This window comes from Brachyistius frenatus, unplaced genomic scaffold (genome assembly GCF_029030835.1).
Source record: "Brachyistius frenatus isolate BFR_SWC_R1_liver_20210118 unplaced genomic scaffold, ASM2903083v1 Contig_29, whole genome shotgun sequence".
NCBI lineage: Eukaryota > Metazoa > Chordata > Actinopteri > Embiotocidae > Brachyistius > Brachyistius frenatus.
Genome location: NW_027210628.1, coordinates 1,623,374 through 1,641,409, shown reverse-complemented (window position 1 = coordinate 1,641,409; position 18,036 = coordinate 1,623,374). Strand labels below are relative to the sequence as shown.

The window sequence follows — 18,036 nt, the reverse complement described above, 5'->3', positions numbered from 1 at the left end:
CGCAGTGCGGGGGGGAGAGAGAGAGAGAGAGATGTAGAGACAGGAAGCCTCCACAGCTAGCGAGCCAGTGAGACGCAGGCAGGCGGAAGGAGAAGACGGAGAGAGAGAGAGAGAGAGAGAGAGAGAGAGAGAGAGAGAGGCCCTCAGCATCTCCAAGGCCGGCCCAATGAGGGGGTGAGGGGCTCAAGAGCACTACAACGGACAGAGTAGTGGGAGGAGAAGCTGAAGGGAAGAGAAGAGGGAGAAAAGGCAGGGCGATAAAATCAGAAGCAGGCTTCAGCAGGAAAAGGGGAGAGGGTGGGTGGGACCTGAGCCGAGAGGGGTAAAAGCAGATAAAAGTTTTGGAGAGTGAGAGGGAAGGGGAAAAGAGCGTAAACATCAGAGTGGATAGAGCATACGTTAATGGCAAAGGTAGGAGGAGATTCATGGAAGAAGAGGAGGAAGCTCTCTGTGTCTCAGGAGTCCTCCTGTTCCTCTCCTGCTTCTTCTTCATTCTGTGAGGCTGCTGGACATCATCCATCACTATGTTCTCCGACAGCGGGGCTCCGGCACCTGGGGAGCAGAAAGCCTTCAAGTCGCATACCGCTCACTTCATCCCGTGGCTGCGCAATACTCTGAAGCCTCACCACAGCAGTGACCTGGGGCTCAACGGACCGTACAAATCCGGCTCAGAGGCCCGCAACAACCTGACCCCACTGGAGCGAGCCAAGGGGATCGGTTTCTTCTCCATCCAGGGGAAGGAGCGGGCAAAAAAGGCTGAAGTTCGGTGTAATGGCGTGGGGATGGCGAGGATGCTGCCAGTGGTGCTGAGGGGGCACCACATCCTGCCAGGGAGTCTGGGGAAGCAGAGGGAGGAGAGTCCTGCCAGGTGGAAACAGACTAAAGAGCTGGATGCAGACCCCAACACACAGATCAGCCCAGGGGACGGTCCGCAGGGTCTGGATGACGGCTCCTCCACCGCTCAGGACAAGCACAACTTTGTTAGGAACCACAGCAGCCACCTGAGCCCACGTCAGCCGCAGAGTGAACAGACTGGCACCTCAGTCAGGAAGTATGGGCCACTAGTGGGACCCCCTCCTGTTCCTGTTCCTGCACTGCTCACCGAGGAGCCAAACTGTAAGGTGCCTGTTGTGATGTGTACGGAGGACAGAAGGGGGAAGGTGTGGGACTACTCCAGCCGTACTACCTACCGCCTGCAGAGAGACCTCCATTCATCCAGCTGGCAGAGCTCAGACACTCAGGGACTAATAGAGAGGCAGCATGGGTTCAGCTCCGGCTTCGGCTACATCAATAAACACAGCAGGAGCTCGCAAAGCCAGAGAGACCTGACGGCGCTGAGGGAGCCACCTGTGGAGGGTTTCTATGGGCCCCTCAATGGAGCCATCTTCTCCACTGAGGTTCCTCACAGAGGCCTGAGCTGCTCCGCAACTCTCCGAGCCCCCAGGAAACCCAGACCGAGCTCAGAGGGGGTCACAGTCCTGGGTCTCAATCAGACGTGGGTCCGGAACAGACCACGCAGTGAAGTGGAGTCACAAAGGACTGCAGACTGCAGCAGGAAGGTGGTTCGGAACCAAATCAAACGAGTGGTGGACAACCTAGAGCAGGTTCTCAAAGCTCTGAGGGACGTCCACCAGGAAATGAGAGAGGTAACGTGACTGATTATTGTTGATTCTGCAAAGACACAACAAGACAAAAGATATTTAGTGTCTCAAATCATCACATTTCTTTCCAGGACTTTGCTGTATCCTCTTACATTAAATTAGACACTTTCGTCATGCAGGAAATGTTCATGACGTTTATGCTTAAGGGCTTGAGGTCTTGTGCACCTACAGATAACAAGCCAGAGTACAAATGCACGTCCTCAGCAGAATTGAATATGCATTAATAAGTCAGCAGCAGGTTTGCATGAATCCGGCACAATTTGCCAACTGTTTCTCTAACTCCTCTGTCATCTGTCTCCAGACATACGCGGCACTTGTGCTCCAGTCATGCACACATTTTCATAGGGGTGAATGAGACAATAGCTATGCCCCATTTGCCTGATGCATTCAGAGGTTGTTGAGATGATGTTGTCTGACATCAGGCAAAGCTTTCCTCTCTGCATCTCTCTTTCCTCCTCTCACATCCCCTCTCTCATCTCCTCCTCCACTCTCCCTTCTTATGGACAGATGCTGCTCCGGGCACAGCTGGATAGCGTCCGATGCTTTTTGTAATCCATTTATGTCAGAGTATCTCGGCCTCGTATTCTGACCCATCCAGTAAGAGTCACACGTAAATCTCAGCTCGTGGCATTTTGATCTGCATCTGCAGGGTCACAGCTAACCCTAAAGTAGTAACCTCATCATCCTGGCCGGTGAGGTTTTGTGTGACAGCATTAATGTAACACTGATGACAGAGCACATAGGCTTCACAAACAGATGATGAGGAGGAGGGGCTGCAAGCAGACACTGCAATGGAAAAATCTAAAAAATTTCACAACAGAGACGACAGATCAAAGGAAGATAAAGCATCAGAGAAGACTTTGGTCACATATTTATTTCAAAACCCTTTTTAATCATTCTGTTGCATGAGCAGCAAGCAGAGGCATTGATAATTTAATAATCAATCACTGTATAAAAAGGAATTGGAGTGAGCCTTTAAAACATTTTAGACAGAGACTAAACAAATATTACAGCAACGCTAAAGACCTCTCTCTCTCCTGCAGAGGGAGAAAAAAAAAAACATCAGAAAAAGCAAGCTCAGACATGAATATGATCGTGGTCTTCTGCCGAGGCAGTTTGACAGATCAAAAACTGCACTATGACTCAGAACGTCAGGCGAAACAGCAGCAGAGTTAAAGAGTTAAATGAAACTTAAATGACTGAGCTCCACAACAAAGGTCTCTGAGCACTCATCAGCACTGTGAGGATACCTGAGACGTCCAAAAAACATTGTTTTTAACAAACACTCGGAAGCGGCAGATGAAAACCAGGGTCGCCTGCTTTTTTATCTCCTCTGATTCCTGACATTGACAAGCAGCACCTGCCCAGAGTCACTTGATGTGCTCTACTTCAAAGTAATATGAAATGCCCTGCTAAAAAAGCTACAAAAAAAAAAAAAAGACAAATCAGGTCATCTCTTGACATCAGCAAGGATGTTGTTGAACACAGAGAACACTACAATACTTCATCCAGCATGGGCCCAGGATTCATCTGTGCACACAGAGCAGGTGGTGAGATAGGTCAAACATTTTCCCCAGCGTAATTTTCTCCAATCTCCCCAGCCTCTATCACTGTACACGTGAGTGTGTGTGTGTGTGTGTGTGTGTGTGTGTGCGTGTGTGTGTGTGTGTGTGTGTGTGTGTGTGTGTGTGTGTCTTTGTGTTGAGCATTTATGTGTGCTGTGCATCACATGCTCTGCATTCATTTAAATAAATGCATCCACACATGTATGCCTGTGTATGATGTATTGTCCTGTATAATGTGCTTTTTACGATCCAGTAAGAGGTATTAGCTGAGAAGCTCCTTTACATTTTGCTTACATTCACTTTTAGTAATCTTATCCTTTCTTGGCTGATTTCAACATGTTTGCATTATGCGGCATACCTAAAGATTAGAGCTATACATATACAAATACAGACTTAAAAACTATTTATTTTACGATACAGTGCAGAGGCTGCAGTTCTACACTTATCAATCATTTTGTTAGCAATGACTCATATTGAAAGAAGTCTCCCAGATGTCCTTGTGGCTTAGGAGTTCAAGCTGCTGACCAAGTAAACACAATGTCTCCAGTTCAAATTCAGCCGGGGATCTTTGAGTGGATATTGGATCTGTCTTCTGTTTCCCCTCGGTCGCTGTCACTTCTATACTGCTTGCTGTCTGCTGCCCACGCAGGCAAAGGTGGAAACTGTTAATTGTTAATTAACAGATGAGATGATCCAGTAAAGATTAATCAAGATGTTTTCAAATGTGAGTTTTGAAATCGTTAATTAAGAAAATTGAATCCAACATTTTTCACTTGAATGTGTTTTATTGACTACAAGAGTGATGGAAACAGACGATAACCCGCAAACAATTTTAATTCCTTACATTACTTATTGTGACACTTTCCTGAAGTCGGGGGCTCAGAAGGGAAAGTTAGAACAAAAAAGGGTCAAAACTGAAGCATCAGAGGTTGTGATGTCACTCTTGGTGTCTTTCATTAAACCCTCTCTGCTTGGTAACTAAAGCTTTCTGTAAAAAAAAAAAACTCTGAAGTTTCTTAGCTCAGGCTGCAGTAACCGACAACATCACCATGATATCATCTGTTTTTACAGGCTCAGTACTACTCCTTGTTGGAGGTAAACTGATCTCTTCATATAAAAAACAGTGGAGCGCCCTGTTTTCAGTCCATTACGTCTCTTTTTTCACCACCATGCTGCCTGAAGACCCCTAACCTCTAGGGGCCCCAAAAGTTTACTTTACTCTATCTCTGTCTGCAGGATTTGATTAATTTTCTGGCAAGTTGTTCGTCTGAAGAAAAATAACAGCTCCTCCAGGCTCTCTCAAAATCTAGTTTTAAAACATGAAATATTGCAGTTTATACTGAGCTCATTTATTGTAAACGTGAATTTTATCAAATTATTTCAATTTTATTGACCACTGGGTGTCAAGTAATTTATTTAGAGGGAACCTCAGGCAAGGTAGTGAAATATACCCATCAATGTTCTCTGCAGCTCAAGTTATTATTAAATAAGGAAACTAGCAAATATTTACATTTGAGAACCTCTTGTTATGTAAAATTTTTCCAAATTTCCTTGAAAAAAATTACTTCAATGATTAGTCACTAAATTGTTGCAATGTCAATGTCACATCTAAAGTAGCATTTGGTTTCTGGGTGACTGACAGGAAATAAAGAAACTGTCATGTATAGTTGTGGTCAGTAGGGGCACAACAACAATTTGTTTTGGCCTTAGGCCCTTTAGGAAGTAATAATACTGACTGTGTCTATCAATCATTGTGTGTGTTTTCTAGGTGGTGCAACAGATTGACGACCTAACCTCGTCTATCGATCTGAATGAGAAGGAGCAGCAGCAGACTGAAGGAGGCAGCGCCAAACCTCCCAGCGACAGCACCTACAGTTCAGGTTCCAGCTCCAGCGAGGGGACGGTAGGTAGCGCCCATCAGAGACTGTCAGAGCCTGAAAACCAGCCAAGAACCATGGACTCATCTGGCACCCTCAGGAGGGACCATCGTAGCAGGAGCCAGTCTCCACCAAATGTGCAGCTGGGCCCGGTAACCTCTGGGCTTTTATCAGACCGGAGTCAGACTCTTCGCTTCACCTGTAGTCTGGGTTCTTCTCCCAGGCGAGGTGAGCGGCTGCCGTACACCAGTAACCTCCCTTCATCCAGTCCACCTCCACTTCGAAACCTCACCTCCCATGACCACTCTCTCTCTCCCCAAAGAAGCCTCCCTGTTCGGCCTCCCACTCCTGGTCTATCCCCTCTGACAGTAAACCTCCATCACCCCGGCAGCCCTGGTTCTCAGCCTCACTCCCCCAGGGCCTCCTCCTCCTCCATCGGGATCAGCCCCGTCTCCCTTCCTTCCACTCTGTCTCCGAAGCTTTACCCGCCCCCTGCCCTTAGCCCTTCTGTCATCGTAGAGACCAAAGTCTGGTCTTATCAGACCCCACAAAGTGACCTTCCATATGCTGGTTCACTCTCACCTTCATCCACCCAGCCTCCGTCTGCTAGCTGCCCACCCACCAATTCAGAGACTCAAACTGTGTCCATCGCTGACAGAGCGAGGAGAGCATCCGCAGCAGGACCTTCACACGTGGGCACCGCCTCTGCAGCCACGGCAAAACCACCTACAGCACAAGGCCGCAGAGGTCGCAAGCCTCCACCTTACCCTCATCACAGACTCTCCGACCTCACAAAGAAAGGGAGGGAGCCCCGCAAAGCTCCTCCGTACCCCGAGAAAAGAAGGCTGCTCTCGACCACAGTGTGAGACGATGCAGCAAGAGGGGGAGGCTGATCGAACAGAGCCATATTCACAGCACCAGCCACAAGTCTGCAAGAGCGAGGAGTGATTTAAGGCTCGCCAAGTTGAGCTGAGACCAAGTTTCCAAGGTGACAGGGCGCAACTTGGGGTGAGTATGTCAGGAGGAACAGCTTGATTCAGCTTATGCCTTTTTCCCTCTCTCCTTCTACACAGATCTCTTGGGTACATACACTGAACATACACAGGGCATCAGCGCATCTGTCTCGGTTCCTGCTCTGGTAACAAGAGCCTCTATACAGATGTTCACTTTACACACCAGCTCTCAGGCAAATTGCACAATTAAAGGGCAAAGGAGAAGTTCTAATTAGATCAAAATGTGAAGGAAATTGTAATTATTGCAAAGATGACAAGACAAAGTAAGAAGTGATTACTTTAGTGCACTTCAGCCCATGCAGCCAGACACATCTCTTCACATGCATCAACATTGTCTGGGGCAGATAATTGCTGTCAGGAGTCGTGATGGTATAACGAGAACTCAGCGCAGCTCTGACTACTTTTGCTCAGCGGTGTGAAAAGCACATGCGGGGGAAGTGAGGTCAGAGATCTGTGATAGATCTGGAGACAAGAAAAGGTCTCATAATATGAGAAACTTAGCAAGGCTAGGTAAGAATTAAACAGGCCGAGTGGCTCTGAACTGACTGGGTCACCAACACAGCGCCGGGGCCAGCGTCACGGGAGACAGGGGGCAGCTGGCCATTCGTTGTACCCTTCACTGTGCCCCTGTTGTTACAAAAATCCCATCTCCTTTGCTGCCTCTGGCTCGACCGACCCGGCCACGATCTCCATCTGTTCCCCTCCAAATGTCAGGAGATGCAAAGGGAGAAAATAGGGAGAAAATAGGGAGAAAATAGGAGGCAGGTGTGTGAGAGAGGAAAAAGAGAAAAGCAGACACGAGTATACCAGACGGATTGATTACGTAAATACTGCACAGCAAATCGATGGCTCATTTATCTAGGGCGTATGTTGTCCTCTCTGGAAATTATACCCTATATTTTCTCTTATAAATAAATCCAATGAAAAGACTAAAACCGACACTGTTTTAGTCCAACTCTCAATACTTTGACTTATTAATTACTTTCTGTCTGTAGCACTGAGCACCAAGCAGTGAATCTTAAAAGCTGGCTCGCAGATATCTAGTTTCAGTTTTAAAAAAAGACTCACATAATTCCCAGAACAACTGGGCCTTGTAGGTATTAGAAAACGTTACTCAAACAGGAGTGAGTTATGTTTTTGCTGTGGACTATTTTCAGCTGGGGATTAATACATATTTGGTGCTCTGGAGAACATTGCCAGCACCAGGATGGTGTATGTGGGATTGAATAAAATACATCACAGAGCTATTGTTCATGATGAAGAAACATAGTGCAACTTTGTGACTCATATATAGCACTTGATACTTGCTCATGGTGTCAGTTTATTGTTGGTTCTGGACTTTTGATGGGATTTCCTGACAAAAAGAAAAACTATGAATAATACCAGAATTATTGCCTCACTCAAAGGTCCACTCTTCTATGATGTGCAAATATGCAACTGCAACCAGTATCTGGATATATTTCCAAAACTACTACATTGATGTCAAAATACACTTGCGCCTCACTGAAGTCTCACTTCTCAGCTGTCTTACTGGCTTCTGTTTCCCCCATGAAACCACTGAGTTCTCCACTGCTTGCTCTATTAAGTTTGAACAAGTACATGTGTATCCCAGAGGATCACTGGTGAATGTTGTAATGTGTAGTGACTCTATTTCTAGAATGGCCTATATTTTGTCTCTATTAAACTTTACTGCCATCTATTGGATTTTAAGATGTGGCATTTAGTCAGCCAAATAGTCTATCTTGCGATGAAAGTGAAAAATAATTTGTGGATCCAACAGCGTGATTTAGAGCCACTCCAAAAGGTTCTCCCTTGTCCCATGTCACACTCGTCCACCAATTTTTCTGTAATACTGCTGTCAAACAGACAAACCACACCAAAAACACAGCCTTCCTGGCGGAGCCAACAAGAGGAGTCTACTGTCATGAGGCTGTACTTAGGCACAACAATACTAAATGCAAACATTATCGTGCTAACATGCGGTGACATTCACCGTCATACTTTAGAGGGCTAAGATGCTAACACTTGCCATTTAACACTAGAACAACAAGAATGCCATTAGTTTTCCAGGGATTGGATAAAAAAAAAAAAAAAGTAAAGACCTGGACAAAGTGAAATTGTTAAGTTATTACAGTTCGTCTTGAATGTCTGCACCACATGTCATGGCTATCAGCTCAATAGTTAAGAGAGAGAAGAAGGGAAGGATATTTCAGTCTGGACAATGGTGGATCAACCAGCTGCTAAGAGAGCGGCTAAAAATGTTTCTGATCAAAGCTCTTTAATGCACGCCATCGTAATCTAGGCCAGTTCTTGGCAGGATAGTGCATATATTTTCCTGATGGTTGTACTGTGAGGGGAAAAGTTGAAAGCAAACATCTCTACTGGTGCCAGATGGTAAACAGTAGTGATATGTGTGCAGGGTTTGGATGACAGCATCGAGGCAGCTCGCAGTCCCATAGACCGAGTGAACTGATGGTAAACAAAGAGCTATTGTGCTTCAGAGACGTTTTACTCGATGGAACAACTGACTTGAGAACAAAGTGTCAAAATCTTTTTCCACAAGGCCACAAAACTGGAAATCACAGTTGGAAATAGTCACAGCTTTGCTATAAAATGCTTTAATTACAAGTAGGAGACTCTGTGGGAGTTGCTTTGCACAGCTTGTTGTGATCTTGTTGAAACTCAGCACTGCCAAAGTGCTACTACACAAGAGAGTCTCTCATAAAAATTCAGATGTTTCATAGCTACATTTTCTTGCACTTTAGACGTGAAGTTCCGGCATCAAACAAACTGATGCCAATTTAAAGACAATCTGCATTACTGATTTTCTCTTGGCTTAAGATGAATAAATCCCCTGCTCACTCTATATCTCTGTAAGCCCGCAAAGATCAGCACTCTATACATTCCCATATGTGCCTCTGGATTTAGTAGATCCTCCCTGCAAAGCCGTTCTCCCCCAGAAATTAAGAAACAATGGAAGCTCTTTATCTCATGGAAACATTTATCCGAGGACAATATATGTTAATTGAGTACACGTACAGAATACATTTTGAAGCAAATTTTTCACAATGCTTTTTTTAATAGAAAGTTTCACATGAAGTCTCAGTTGTATGCTGAGAAACTGGCTAATTTAAATTAGGAATACATTAGTGCTGGGACTAAAATTACTGTTATTTTGAATAGATATGACGGGGGCATAAAACACGCTCTCCGCTGTGGCCCGGCTCCGACGGTGCTCAGAATATGTTATGCCTCAAAGCTGGCACTCAGATTTCTCCTCTTTTCATGTTTACCTTCTAACAAGGCTGTGGGAGGTTCAATCAGATCCTGATTGACATAACGAGACAAAAACATTGAGTTATCCCGAGAACAGTGAAAACACGTCTTTATTGAAACACCCATCACATTTCATCATGAATCAGAACAATCAACAAGTAGAAAAAGAAAACATGTGCAAAGATCAGTAACATCATTTCTTTTCTTTTCCTGTCGGGTCAGGATCTGGATGTGATTATTTCCTGTCGGGACCCTGGAGGGAGCCTCGATGGTGACAAAGGGGGACAAAAGGAGGAAACGTTCCTGCAAAGCATTTCCTCAACTCCAGACTGATGAGGGGGACCCAACCCAGACCAAACAAGGTTCAACAATCGCACATAATGTAACCACAGAATCAAATCAGCAAAATCCTCAAATCTGAAATCAATCCTCAGAACTCATCCTCTGGACACTTGTGTGGATCTTAGAGGGCTGGATCAATGTCAGGCAGATAAAGGCAGCCCTTTGCTCTCCTTTCTCTCTTATGTTAGGAGCAGAGAGGAAGGGAGGGGGGGGGCTGTAATAATGAAGCACCTCTCAAACCTGCACATTATCCTCACTGATCCACACATGTGGCGCTGAAAGATGAAAGCAAAGGGCTCAACCGGGACTCAGGAATATGTGCTGGCTTCCCTTTGCCATATGTATCATCATCCAAATGCCTGGGCGTGCCTTAAATTTAATTATTTTGGGGTTAACAATGGAACTTTGAAGTCATTGAAATAGAGTATAAATATAAAATTGCATGTCAAATATGAGAGCATTAAGAAAGATTTGCATCTTTTGCTGCATCACCTGCTACATGAGTCTAAATACAATCTAGATTAAGGAGATTTACAATGACACTGTATAGGATTTCAAATGCAAAATGAACAAAAAGAAATCTTCAATGTATCCTGCATATCTTTCGCTTCATATCATGTTAAGAAGCTGCTATCTGATCGATTACAAGTACAGCTTCTGGCCAAAAACAAGCAAAAACAAAACAAAAACTCATCACGAGAGGTACTGATTGGTGATGTGGGGGGGGATCAAATGTGGTGCTTAGTTATCTGGAGCAGATAAACAGAGATAGAGAGGGGGAGATGCAGACTGAGGCGCTTCTTTCAACGGCAGCTCAGAGCACAAGGCGACTGAGGAAATTGTTCTTGTTTATGTGTGTGCTATGATGATATTGGGGATTATTCACTTTCCTCTCAGGATTACACAAAACGTATAAATCCCTCCCTAGTCTAAATATGTTATCTATACTCGATAAGCCTCCGGACACCAATCCTCCAAATATTCATATACATCCCCAGTGGATTAAGCAGAATTATTCTCTGTAAATTTTATAGCCTCAGAAACTAAGAAAGCACTTTCTCTTAGGGCACAAATTTAACGAGAGCAAAAGTCTCGATACTTAACTGATACCTCACTGATTTATCTTTTGTCCCGAGTAGCATGAATCCACTAAGGTAAGAAAAGACCAGATAATTAATGTACTGACGCGCAAAGTGCTCTCACGGCAATACCAGAACCATCCTACTTCAATTTTTGTTTGTCACTTAGGAAGAAATCCATCCTTCAGTGACTACTGAGGGAAACACAGACTCAGAGATCATCAAGCTGCTCTGATTGGTCCAACGCCATGTCAGACTTCTGACCAATTATAGCTCGTCATGTCCTGTCCGTCCAATGGCCGTCAGCTTGGAGAGTTGGGCTCTGAACTTTCCGTCGCTGTGGGTCACTAGAAGTCAGGAGGGAGAGCAAATTACTGTCACCGACAATATAACAACAAAAACAACAAGGACACACAGCGTCAGTTTTGCAAAGCACCTGAAAGCAGCCGGCAACTGCAGAGTCAGCAGTTTCAGACCTGCAGATCCAGCCCAACCTGCACTGCCTGGTGCCAAGCACAGCCACATCAGCAGATTATACCTGTAGATTGTGATGTGCTCTGTGATCTATGCAGAAGGTGAGGTAGCAATTGTGACACTTGTGCCACCTGCAGGCAACGAGTTACTACAGCAGCTTCTGTTATCTTGTTACAGCTGCTGTTTGTGTGTTTACGTTTTCCATATTCAGCCTGAAAAATGGAACAGTTTTGTTTACCGGAGCAGATTTTCTGCTGAGTAAGAAAGACCTTAGTGTTCATAGTGTTGCTGCTGCTGTTCTTTAGATTACTTTAGAGAAAAAGGGTGGTGGGTCCTTTTAGCAGTGTTCATTTGTCCAAAACAAAAAACAAACAGGGGCAGGATAAGAACTTTAACAATAAAGGCTGACTATGTTGTGCCCAGTGCTAAATATTTGATTATGAACTTGGCTGTTGCTGTATAAATGTACGTGCAGGTTTGTCTGTTGTTTGTTAGTAATGCTAAATCGTTCGCTATGGACGGGTAATTATTTATACAGTTCTACAACACTTGTCTGACATTCATGTGTCTGAAAATGTTAAAGGAATTCTTCAGTATTTTGGGAGAAGAACTTAGTTGCGCTCTCTCAGAGTGAAAGGAAAAGATAGATATCACTCTCATGCCTGTGCATTAAGTACAGAGCATAGCTTCGCATAAAAACTAGCAGCAAGGGACAAAAGCTAGCCTTCCCCTTCCAACCACTTCATCTGTAGCATAAGTTGGATGTAATTTTCTGAGGCCAAACGTAAACAGAATCAATGTGTTTTTTTTACTTGTAATCATTTTTTTCTCAAAGGGCAGCTTGCAAAAGAAGGGAGACCAAAAACACACAAAAAAATGGGCCGACATCCAATTGTTTTGTGGTTTACATGAATTGTCTCACTGTATGAATTTGTGGAAAAGTGTTTGCTCTGATTATTTTCCAAAGCACTCACACACATCACACCTGCTGTGAATCTCTTCAGTTGTAACCCTCATTGCCTGCAGGCGGCACAAAACCAACAGCAGCTATTTCTCGTTGCCTGCAGGTGGAGACATTAAGGTGTCCTTATCTATAGGTCTTTATCTATAGTTCCTTTCCTTGCCTATAGGCGGTGCAGTTTGATCAGACAGTGACTGAACTGTTCCCCCTTGTGGAGACTCTGCAGCTAAACATGACCACAAAAGTTTGTGCGTGTGTTTCAAGCCTCATAATCGGTGCACTTTTCACCTAAAATGAGTCATTTGCATACTGTACTACTGTTAAGCAGTCTATCCCTAGAAATCATGACTGCAAGTGTTTTCCAGTGATGGGATTAGCCTTAAATCTGTGCTAGTTGTGGGGTTTGTCGTCTGTAAGCCTCTGTACTCGTGTCTAATCTGCTGAAAATGACAGTTACAGTAAATTGCTGGTCGGTGTGGCTTGTCAAATCCTGCTAATCACAGTCTGGAACTGAAGCCACGGTGGGGATTTGTGCAGGAACTGAATAACAACAAATAATGCTTCAGGGACAAATGACAGCCCACTCACATCTGGAGCATATGCTTCAGAGGGAAATCAGCAGGGAACTTGCAATGTGATTGGTGGGGAGGGGGGTGGGGGGGGCGGCACTGATGTGACGAGCAGAGGGAGTTGATTGACTACTTGAAAATACAATCAATTTCTCACCTGTTGATTCTCCTATGGTAAATTCTTCTGGCTTCAAAGGCAAGTCACTGTGTCCTGCTGCGGCTGTCTGCGCCTGAACACACACAGCAGCCATGATGAAGAGGAGGAGGAGGAAAACGAGGGGAAGAGAGAGAAAGAAACAGTAAAAAAAAAAAAAAAGAGAAAAATTAAACAGGATGAGAGGCGGCACAATTTCTTTTCGCAACAGACGGGCCGGGAAAGTAAAAAGATGTGACGGCAAGGTCAAGGAGATGCTGCGCGTGGGTGGCAGGTGTGTTTGTGTACACCGGGTTATTTTTGTCCCATCAGTTAGCGAACTTATTTTCTGTGTGTTTGTCTTTTGCTTTCAGGGCACGGAGCCAGAGCAGGAGGAGGAAACATGTGCTCTCACTAATGACAGTGTCAGGACTGTCCTTGCTGGGGGAAGGAGGCGTGTCAAGGTGTGCTTCACTTCACAGACCACCGCATCAGAAACGGCACAACCTCCGCTAAGTGACTGAGCTCAGGCCGAGTCCAGACATTAACCTTCCACGAAACATCATGCGCAAAAGACGCAATTCCGAGTTGGACTTCGAGACCAAATAAAGTTACTCCGACTGTCTCGGCTCGTGTTAGTCGGTGAAAGTCGCTACACCAGCGCCGACGTAGCTCGAGCCATCATTAGAGGACAACGGCTCTAAAAAAGCTCAGGGACATGCGGAGGGCAGGTTGGGTTTCCATGGAGACATAAGTATTAGTGGAGGGATGTGCAGTAAAGAAAGAGTGAGGTCCATACTGCAAGTGGCAGCATGTATTATTCAGTCCGAGCGAGGACTGTGTGGTCAGGTACACCGTGTCTCTCAGGTGACAATGTGAGGTGGTGTTTAATCTCAAGCAGAAAGAACTCGGAATCGTCACGATTACGTTACGAGAAACTTCGCGAGGTGCGAGTTTCATAGCAGCACTTCTAGAGCCGACGTCTGTGGTTGGGTTTTAGTTGGCGAGAAAAGTGACAGAATATCATTATTTATTGATTGATTTCAGAATGACCAACTGTCGCCTCTTCTTTGATATGACAGTTGTGCCGACATTTAGAGCAGAAACAATCAATCAAATAGACGACAGAAAATCAATCTGCTACAATTTTAATAGCTGATTAATCACTGAGGGCATTTATTAAGCAACACTGCAAAACAGCATTTTGGATCGAGCTCCTCAAATCTTTCCTCTTTTTATATGACTGTTAAATGAATATCTTTGGGATTTAGACTGTCAATCAGACAAAACAAGACATTTTTAAGAAATGTACTTGGGCTTTAGGAAACCAAGTTGGACATTTAATAAACTAAATTAATGATTTAGAATTGAAAAAATAATCAGTAGGTTGATTGAAAACAACAACAAAAAAAATCTTGTAAACCTAGGTTTGTGCTGTATCGTATCATTCATGTTATTATTGGTATAATTTTACTATGAAAAATTAAAATTTATATCAATTATAATGACAATATTTCTACTTGTTAACATAATGACTTTATATCATTATGCAGTGTAACAGTATGAAGGACACTGCATAACTTACGCACAGCAACAACAAGCATGGGGGAGTTAGTTCCATGAGTGACTTCAGTAGAGTAGAAGAGGTACAACAAACTGCTGTAATCTTAGTTTTTACAGAATATTTGAAAGCAAACTATTATGTTTATGCTGACATATAAAACTATAACACTTATTTTGTTGCAATTGTATGTTATTGAAATTAATAATAAAATATTTTTCAATATTTTGTTGTCAAGAATGTTGTTATTGAGAAATACCCCGAAATATTGCGATATAGTTTAAGAGCCACGTCGTACACTCCCTCACCTCTCAACGAAACAAAAGTCTGAAGACACCTGATCTTTCTCGTGAATCATACAAAAAATGGGACTTGGATGAACACTTGGTCTTACAGAAATGTCACATGCACTTCATACTGTACACATATCCAGGAAAGAGGCTCACAGTGTCATTAACAAGTTGACGGTCCCAGCTGTTTGCATCATAAACCAACATGTGGTCCACAAAAAGTAAAAGAAGCTGCAGGACAGAAAAGTCTGCCTCTCATTTCATCCCCGAGTCTGACACATGCATTGCTGATACAGAGGTGGACGGTTTGTTTTTTACAGGTTCTGCAAAAATGTCCATCATCAGTATTCCGCCTTGATATTTTGACATTAGTGCAGATACCCAGAAATGATTTTTGACACCCGAGTGAGAGGCTTTAATCTCGACACTGAAAGTGTGCCTGAGACGGCGAGGAAACCACCAAGAAAAGGTTTTTACAACAGTTGGTCTTTGTCCTGCGAGCATGTTGCTGTCCAACACAGGCAGCATTCAAACTAATCACTCAGCAGGAGAAGAGCTGAGGAGCAAAGCCTCACAGGGTTTGTGTTGTTGCACCAACAGAATTGTAACGGCACTCTCCAGGCTGTGGGGCGATTTTCAACTAAATGTTACTCCGAGGACTCGGGATGTGCTATTTTGTTTTTTTGATGAGCCAACACATTTACTGGGTAACCCGGGTCAGAAAAACCTGCATTGAAATCTGGATTTTAAGTCTGACTCATCATGTCTTTGACTTTCCGCAGTTAAAAGAGAAGCAAATGTAAGACGTCCATTTGAAGCCATGTTGTATTAGATTGCCCGAATTCGTTTATTGGATGTCTGGATGCTACTATTGATTTTATTATGTTAATCTAAGCAGCAAAAAAAATAATCCATCATTTACCTTGATTTAGTATTCAGCTGAGGAGCAGGATCAGTTGACAACTTCAAAACAAACTCGTGTAAACAGAACAGCTGAAAGCTAAATTAATTGCAGTTCTTCATACTTACATAGGCATTGGCATATTCAATTTTGGTTCCCTTCAGTTCGGCTTTGAACTGAGTGAAAAACAGGTAGGATTTCCCCTGAGGCCTGGCACAAATGAAACAGAAATATTTGTTATCAACATGAAGTCATTTGCATACCTTCACTCGCTTATTAAGTCACTGTCACACATGAGTACATTTAGACCACGATGTTAGACGCTTGTTGTGCTGCTTCTTTTCTTCTTCTTCTACAACTGTCACGATCAGCTCAGACCAATAACGCGACTCGGTGGAAGCACAGATGGGACACGTGTGCAATGATGACACACTTAAAATCGGGGTCACCGAGCTGGAGGAGAGTCCCGCTGCAGTGTGTGTGTGTGTGTGTGTGTGTGTGTGTGCGTCTCACCTCCACACAGAGCAGGAAAACAGTCTGTCGTCATCACTCAGCCCCACACTCATCAGCCATTGCTGTTTTGCAGAGAAACAAGAAGATTTCAGAATAAAACTTGCTGTAATCAATAATCAATGACATCATGCTGGTGACAGGCAGTGAGGGCAGCAGAGACACTCACCTCATTGGTTCCCCCTTGTGAGGCATACGTGAATGAGCATTCATACTCCCTCTGTGATGAGAGTCACATGGTGATAATTAGTGCATCATTAAAGCAGCATGTTACCTTTATTATTGCTCTGTCAGTTATTTTGACATGATACTAATTAAGAGTTTCAATTACTCTACTAATTATTTCAGAGATTTCTGACCTGGAGGTAAAATCTCAGCTAACTGCTCGGTGTCAGCAGCTAAAATTACCTTCATCACCGTCATTCATCAAGCAAACATACAAATGTGTTTTACAGCTTCAGAGACAAAGATTCGTTTTCTGCGTTTCATATCTTTAAAAATACAAATATTTGTCCGGGCTGCGGGTTTGATGACAATGTTTTAGTCCTAGAGTAACATACAGGTGTGATTTCTGTCATCATATTTGGCTGGATTTCATTTTAAGTGCAACACTTTCACATCCCTGGTGCTGTGAATGAGGAATCACTAAATTAAGCTGGAGGTGGACAGTGAATCGACATTATTGTTTCTTAAGCATAATCATATGGTGATAAAATCCTCTTATAAGGCTTTATAAAAGTATTGACTTGAGAAACATAATTATGAACTTAAAAATCAGTTAGGGACTTCACATATGGAACTGTTCACATGATTAAATTATGTGATGCGGGATTTTGCTGACATTTTTGCCAGATTTTTTTCTGCATATCAGAATTGCAGAAAAATATTCTAATTACAGGTCTCGCCATAATGGCTTTTAACCATTCGTGTTATCAGAGGGGGACACCTGTGCATTTCCTGGTATGACAAGTCAAAATCTCCCAAGAATGTCTGCTGTGACTTCCCATGTGCATTTGTTTTGGTTTTGACTCTTCTGTGGACAAATGAACAGTAAATTAATAAAAAAAATATATATTAGTAATCTAAAATAAACAATAAAACAGGTCGGAGCAGTCTTTAATGTATATAAATCAGTTTAAACTTGTTTTTTGTTTTTTTAAGAACAGTTCACACGAATTCAGTCTCCTCCAATCAATGAAGTCGTTGTGACGCTTCGGCAGCGACGTGTCAGCACCTCACAGGCCGTGTCGCCATCAGGCTGCGACGGCAGCTTAGCGGTGAAATGTAGTTTTTACAGTTATGTTGTTTAAAATATATATTTTTAAAATGACACATTTCAAATGAAGGAAACACAGGGTTTATAAAACTGTAGCTGTGTGTCTTGCAAAAAAAAAAAAAAAAAAAAAGATTAAAACAAAATAAAGACAAATAATGAAAGCAGCCACTTACGATCCCCTCCGAGAAAGTGTGCACCACTCCTCCCGGTTTGACGTTGAACTCCACCGTCTTCGCCCCTTCAGGAGAAGCGTGTCCCGGGACGGTGGCTGAAATCAACGCGAAGAAAAGCACAAGCGCCGAATTAACAACGCAGAAGTTATTGCGGCTCGCCATCTCTTCCTCCTCTGATGTGTGTCAGCTGTGAGCGGCAAGCCTGGCTTTTTCAGGTGTCCCGTCGACTGTGAGTGTCGTCATGAACTGCGTCACAACCAACACACCAACAACAAATTACAACAACATATAAACTATAAAATAAATAAATAAATAAATAAAAAACACACACGAATAACTAGAAAACTAAGTCCCTTTTTTAAGGAGTCGACTCGT

The 18,036-nt window shown here is 43.5% G+C and overlaps 2 protein-coding genes across 2 annotated transcripts; one reads left to right on the top strand and one right to left on the bottom strand.

The window, feature by feature from the left end:
• Positions 1-298: 298 nt before the first annotated feature.
• Positions 299-9,688, top strand: LOC138621210 (mediator of DNA damage checkpoint protein 1). The gene is made up of 3 exons (XM_069699081.1): positions 299-1,646; positions 4,995-6,111; positions 9,615-9,688. The coding sequence occupies exons 1-2, from the start codon at positions 525-527 to the stop codon at positions 5,967-5,969; spliced, it is 2,097 nt and encodes a 698-aa protein (XP_069555182.1). The 5' UTR covers positions 299-524; the 3' UTR covers positions 5,970-6,111; positions 9,615-9,688.
• Positions 9,485-17,877, bottom strand: mydgf (myeloid-derived growth factor). Its single transcript, XM_069699086.1, has 6 exons — positions 17,662-17,877; positions 16,382-16,432; positions 16,216-16,277; positions 15,831-15,912; positions 12,975-13,047; positions 9,485-11,160 (listed from the first exon to the last, which is right to left on the bottom strand). Exons 1-6 carry the CDS (start codon positions 17,821-17,823, stop codon positions 11,081-11,083), a joined length of 510 nt encoding a protein of 169 aa, XP_069555187.1. The 5' UTR covers positions 17,824-17,877; the 3' UTR covers positions 9,485-11,080.
• Positions 17,878-18,036: the final 159 nt, after the last annotated feature.

Bases quoted from the DNA above. Each gene is read 5' to 3' on its own strand.
- LOC138621210 (XM_069699081.1), top strand. From the start codon at position 525: ATGTTCTCCGACAGCGGGGCTCCGGCACCTGGGGAGCAGAAAGCCTTC. The intron at 1,647-4,994 runs GTAACGTGACTG...TGTGTTTTCTAG, and splicing joins TCCACCAGGAAATGAGAGAG to GTGGTGCAACAGATTGACGA.
- mydgf (XM_069699086.1), bottom strand. From the start codon at position 17,823: ATGGCGAGCCGCAATAACTTCTGCGTTGTTAATTCGGCGCTTGTGCTT. The intron at 16,433-17,661 runs GTAAGTGGCTGC...CTCTCATCACAG, and splicing joins ACACTTTCTCGGAGGGGATC to AGGGAGTATGAATGCTCATT. The intron at 11,161-12,974 runs GTGAGAAATTGA...CCTGACTTCTAG, and splicing joins TACCATAGGAGAATCAACAG to TGACCCACAGCGACGGAAAG.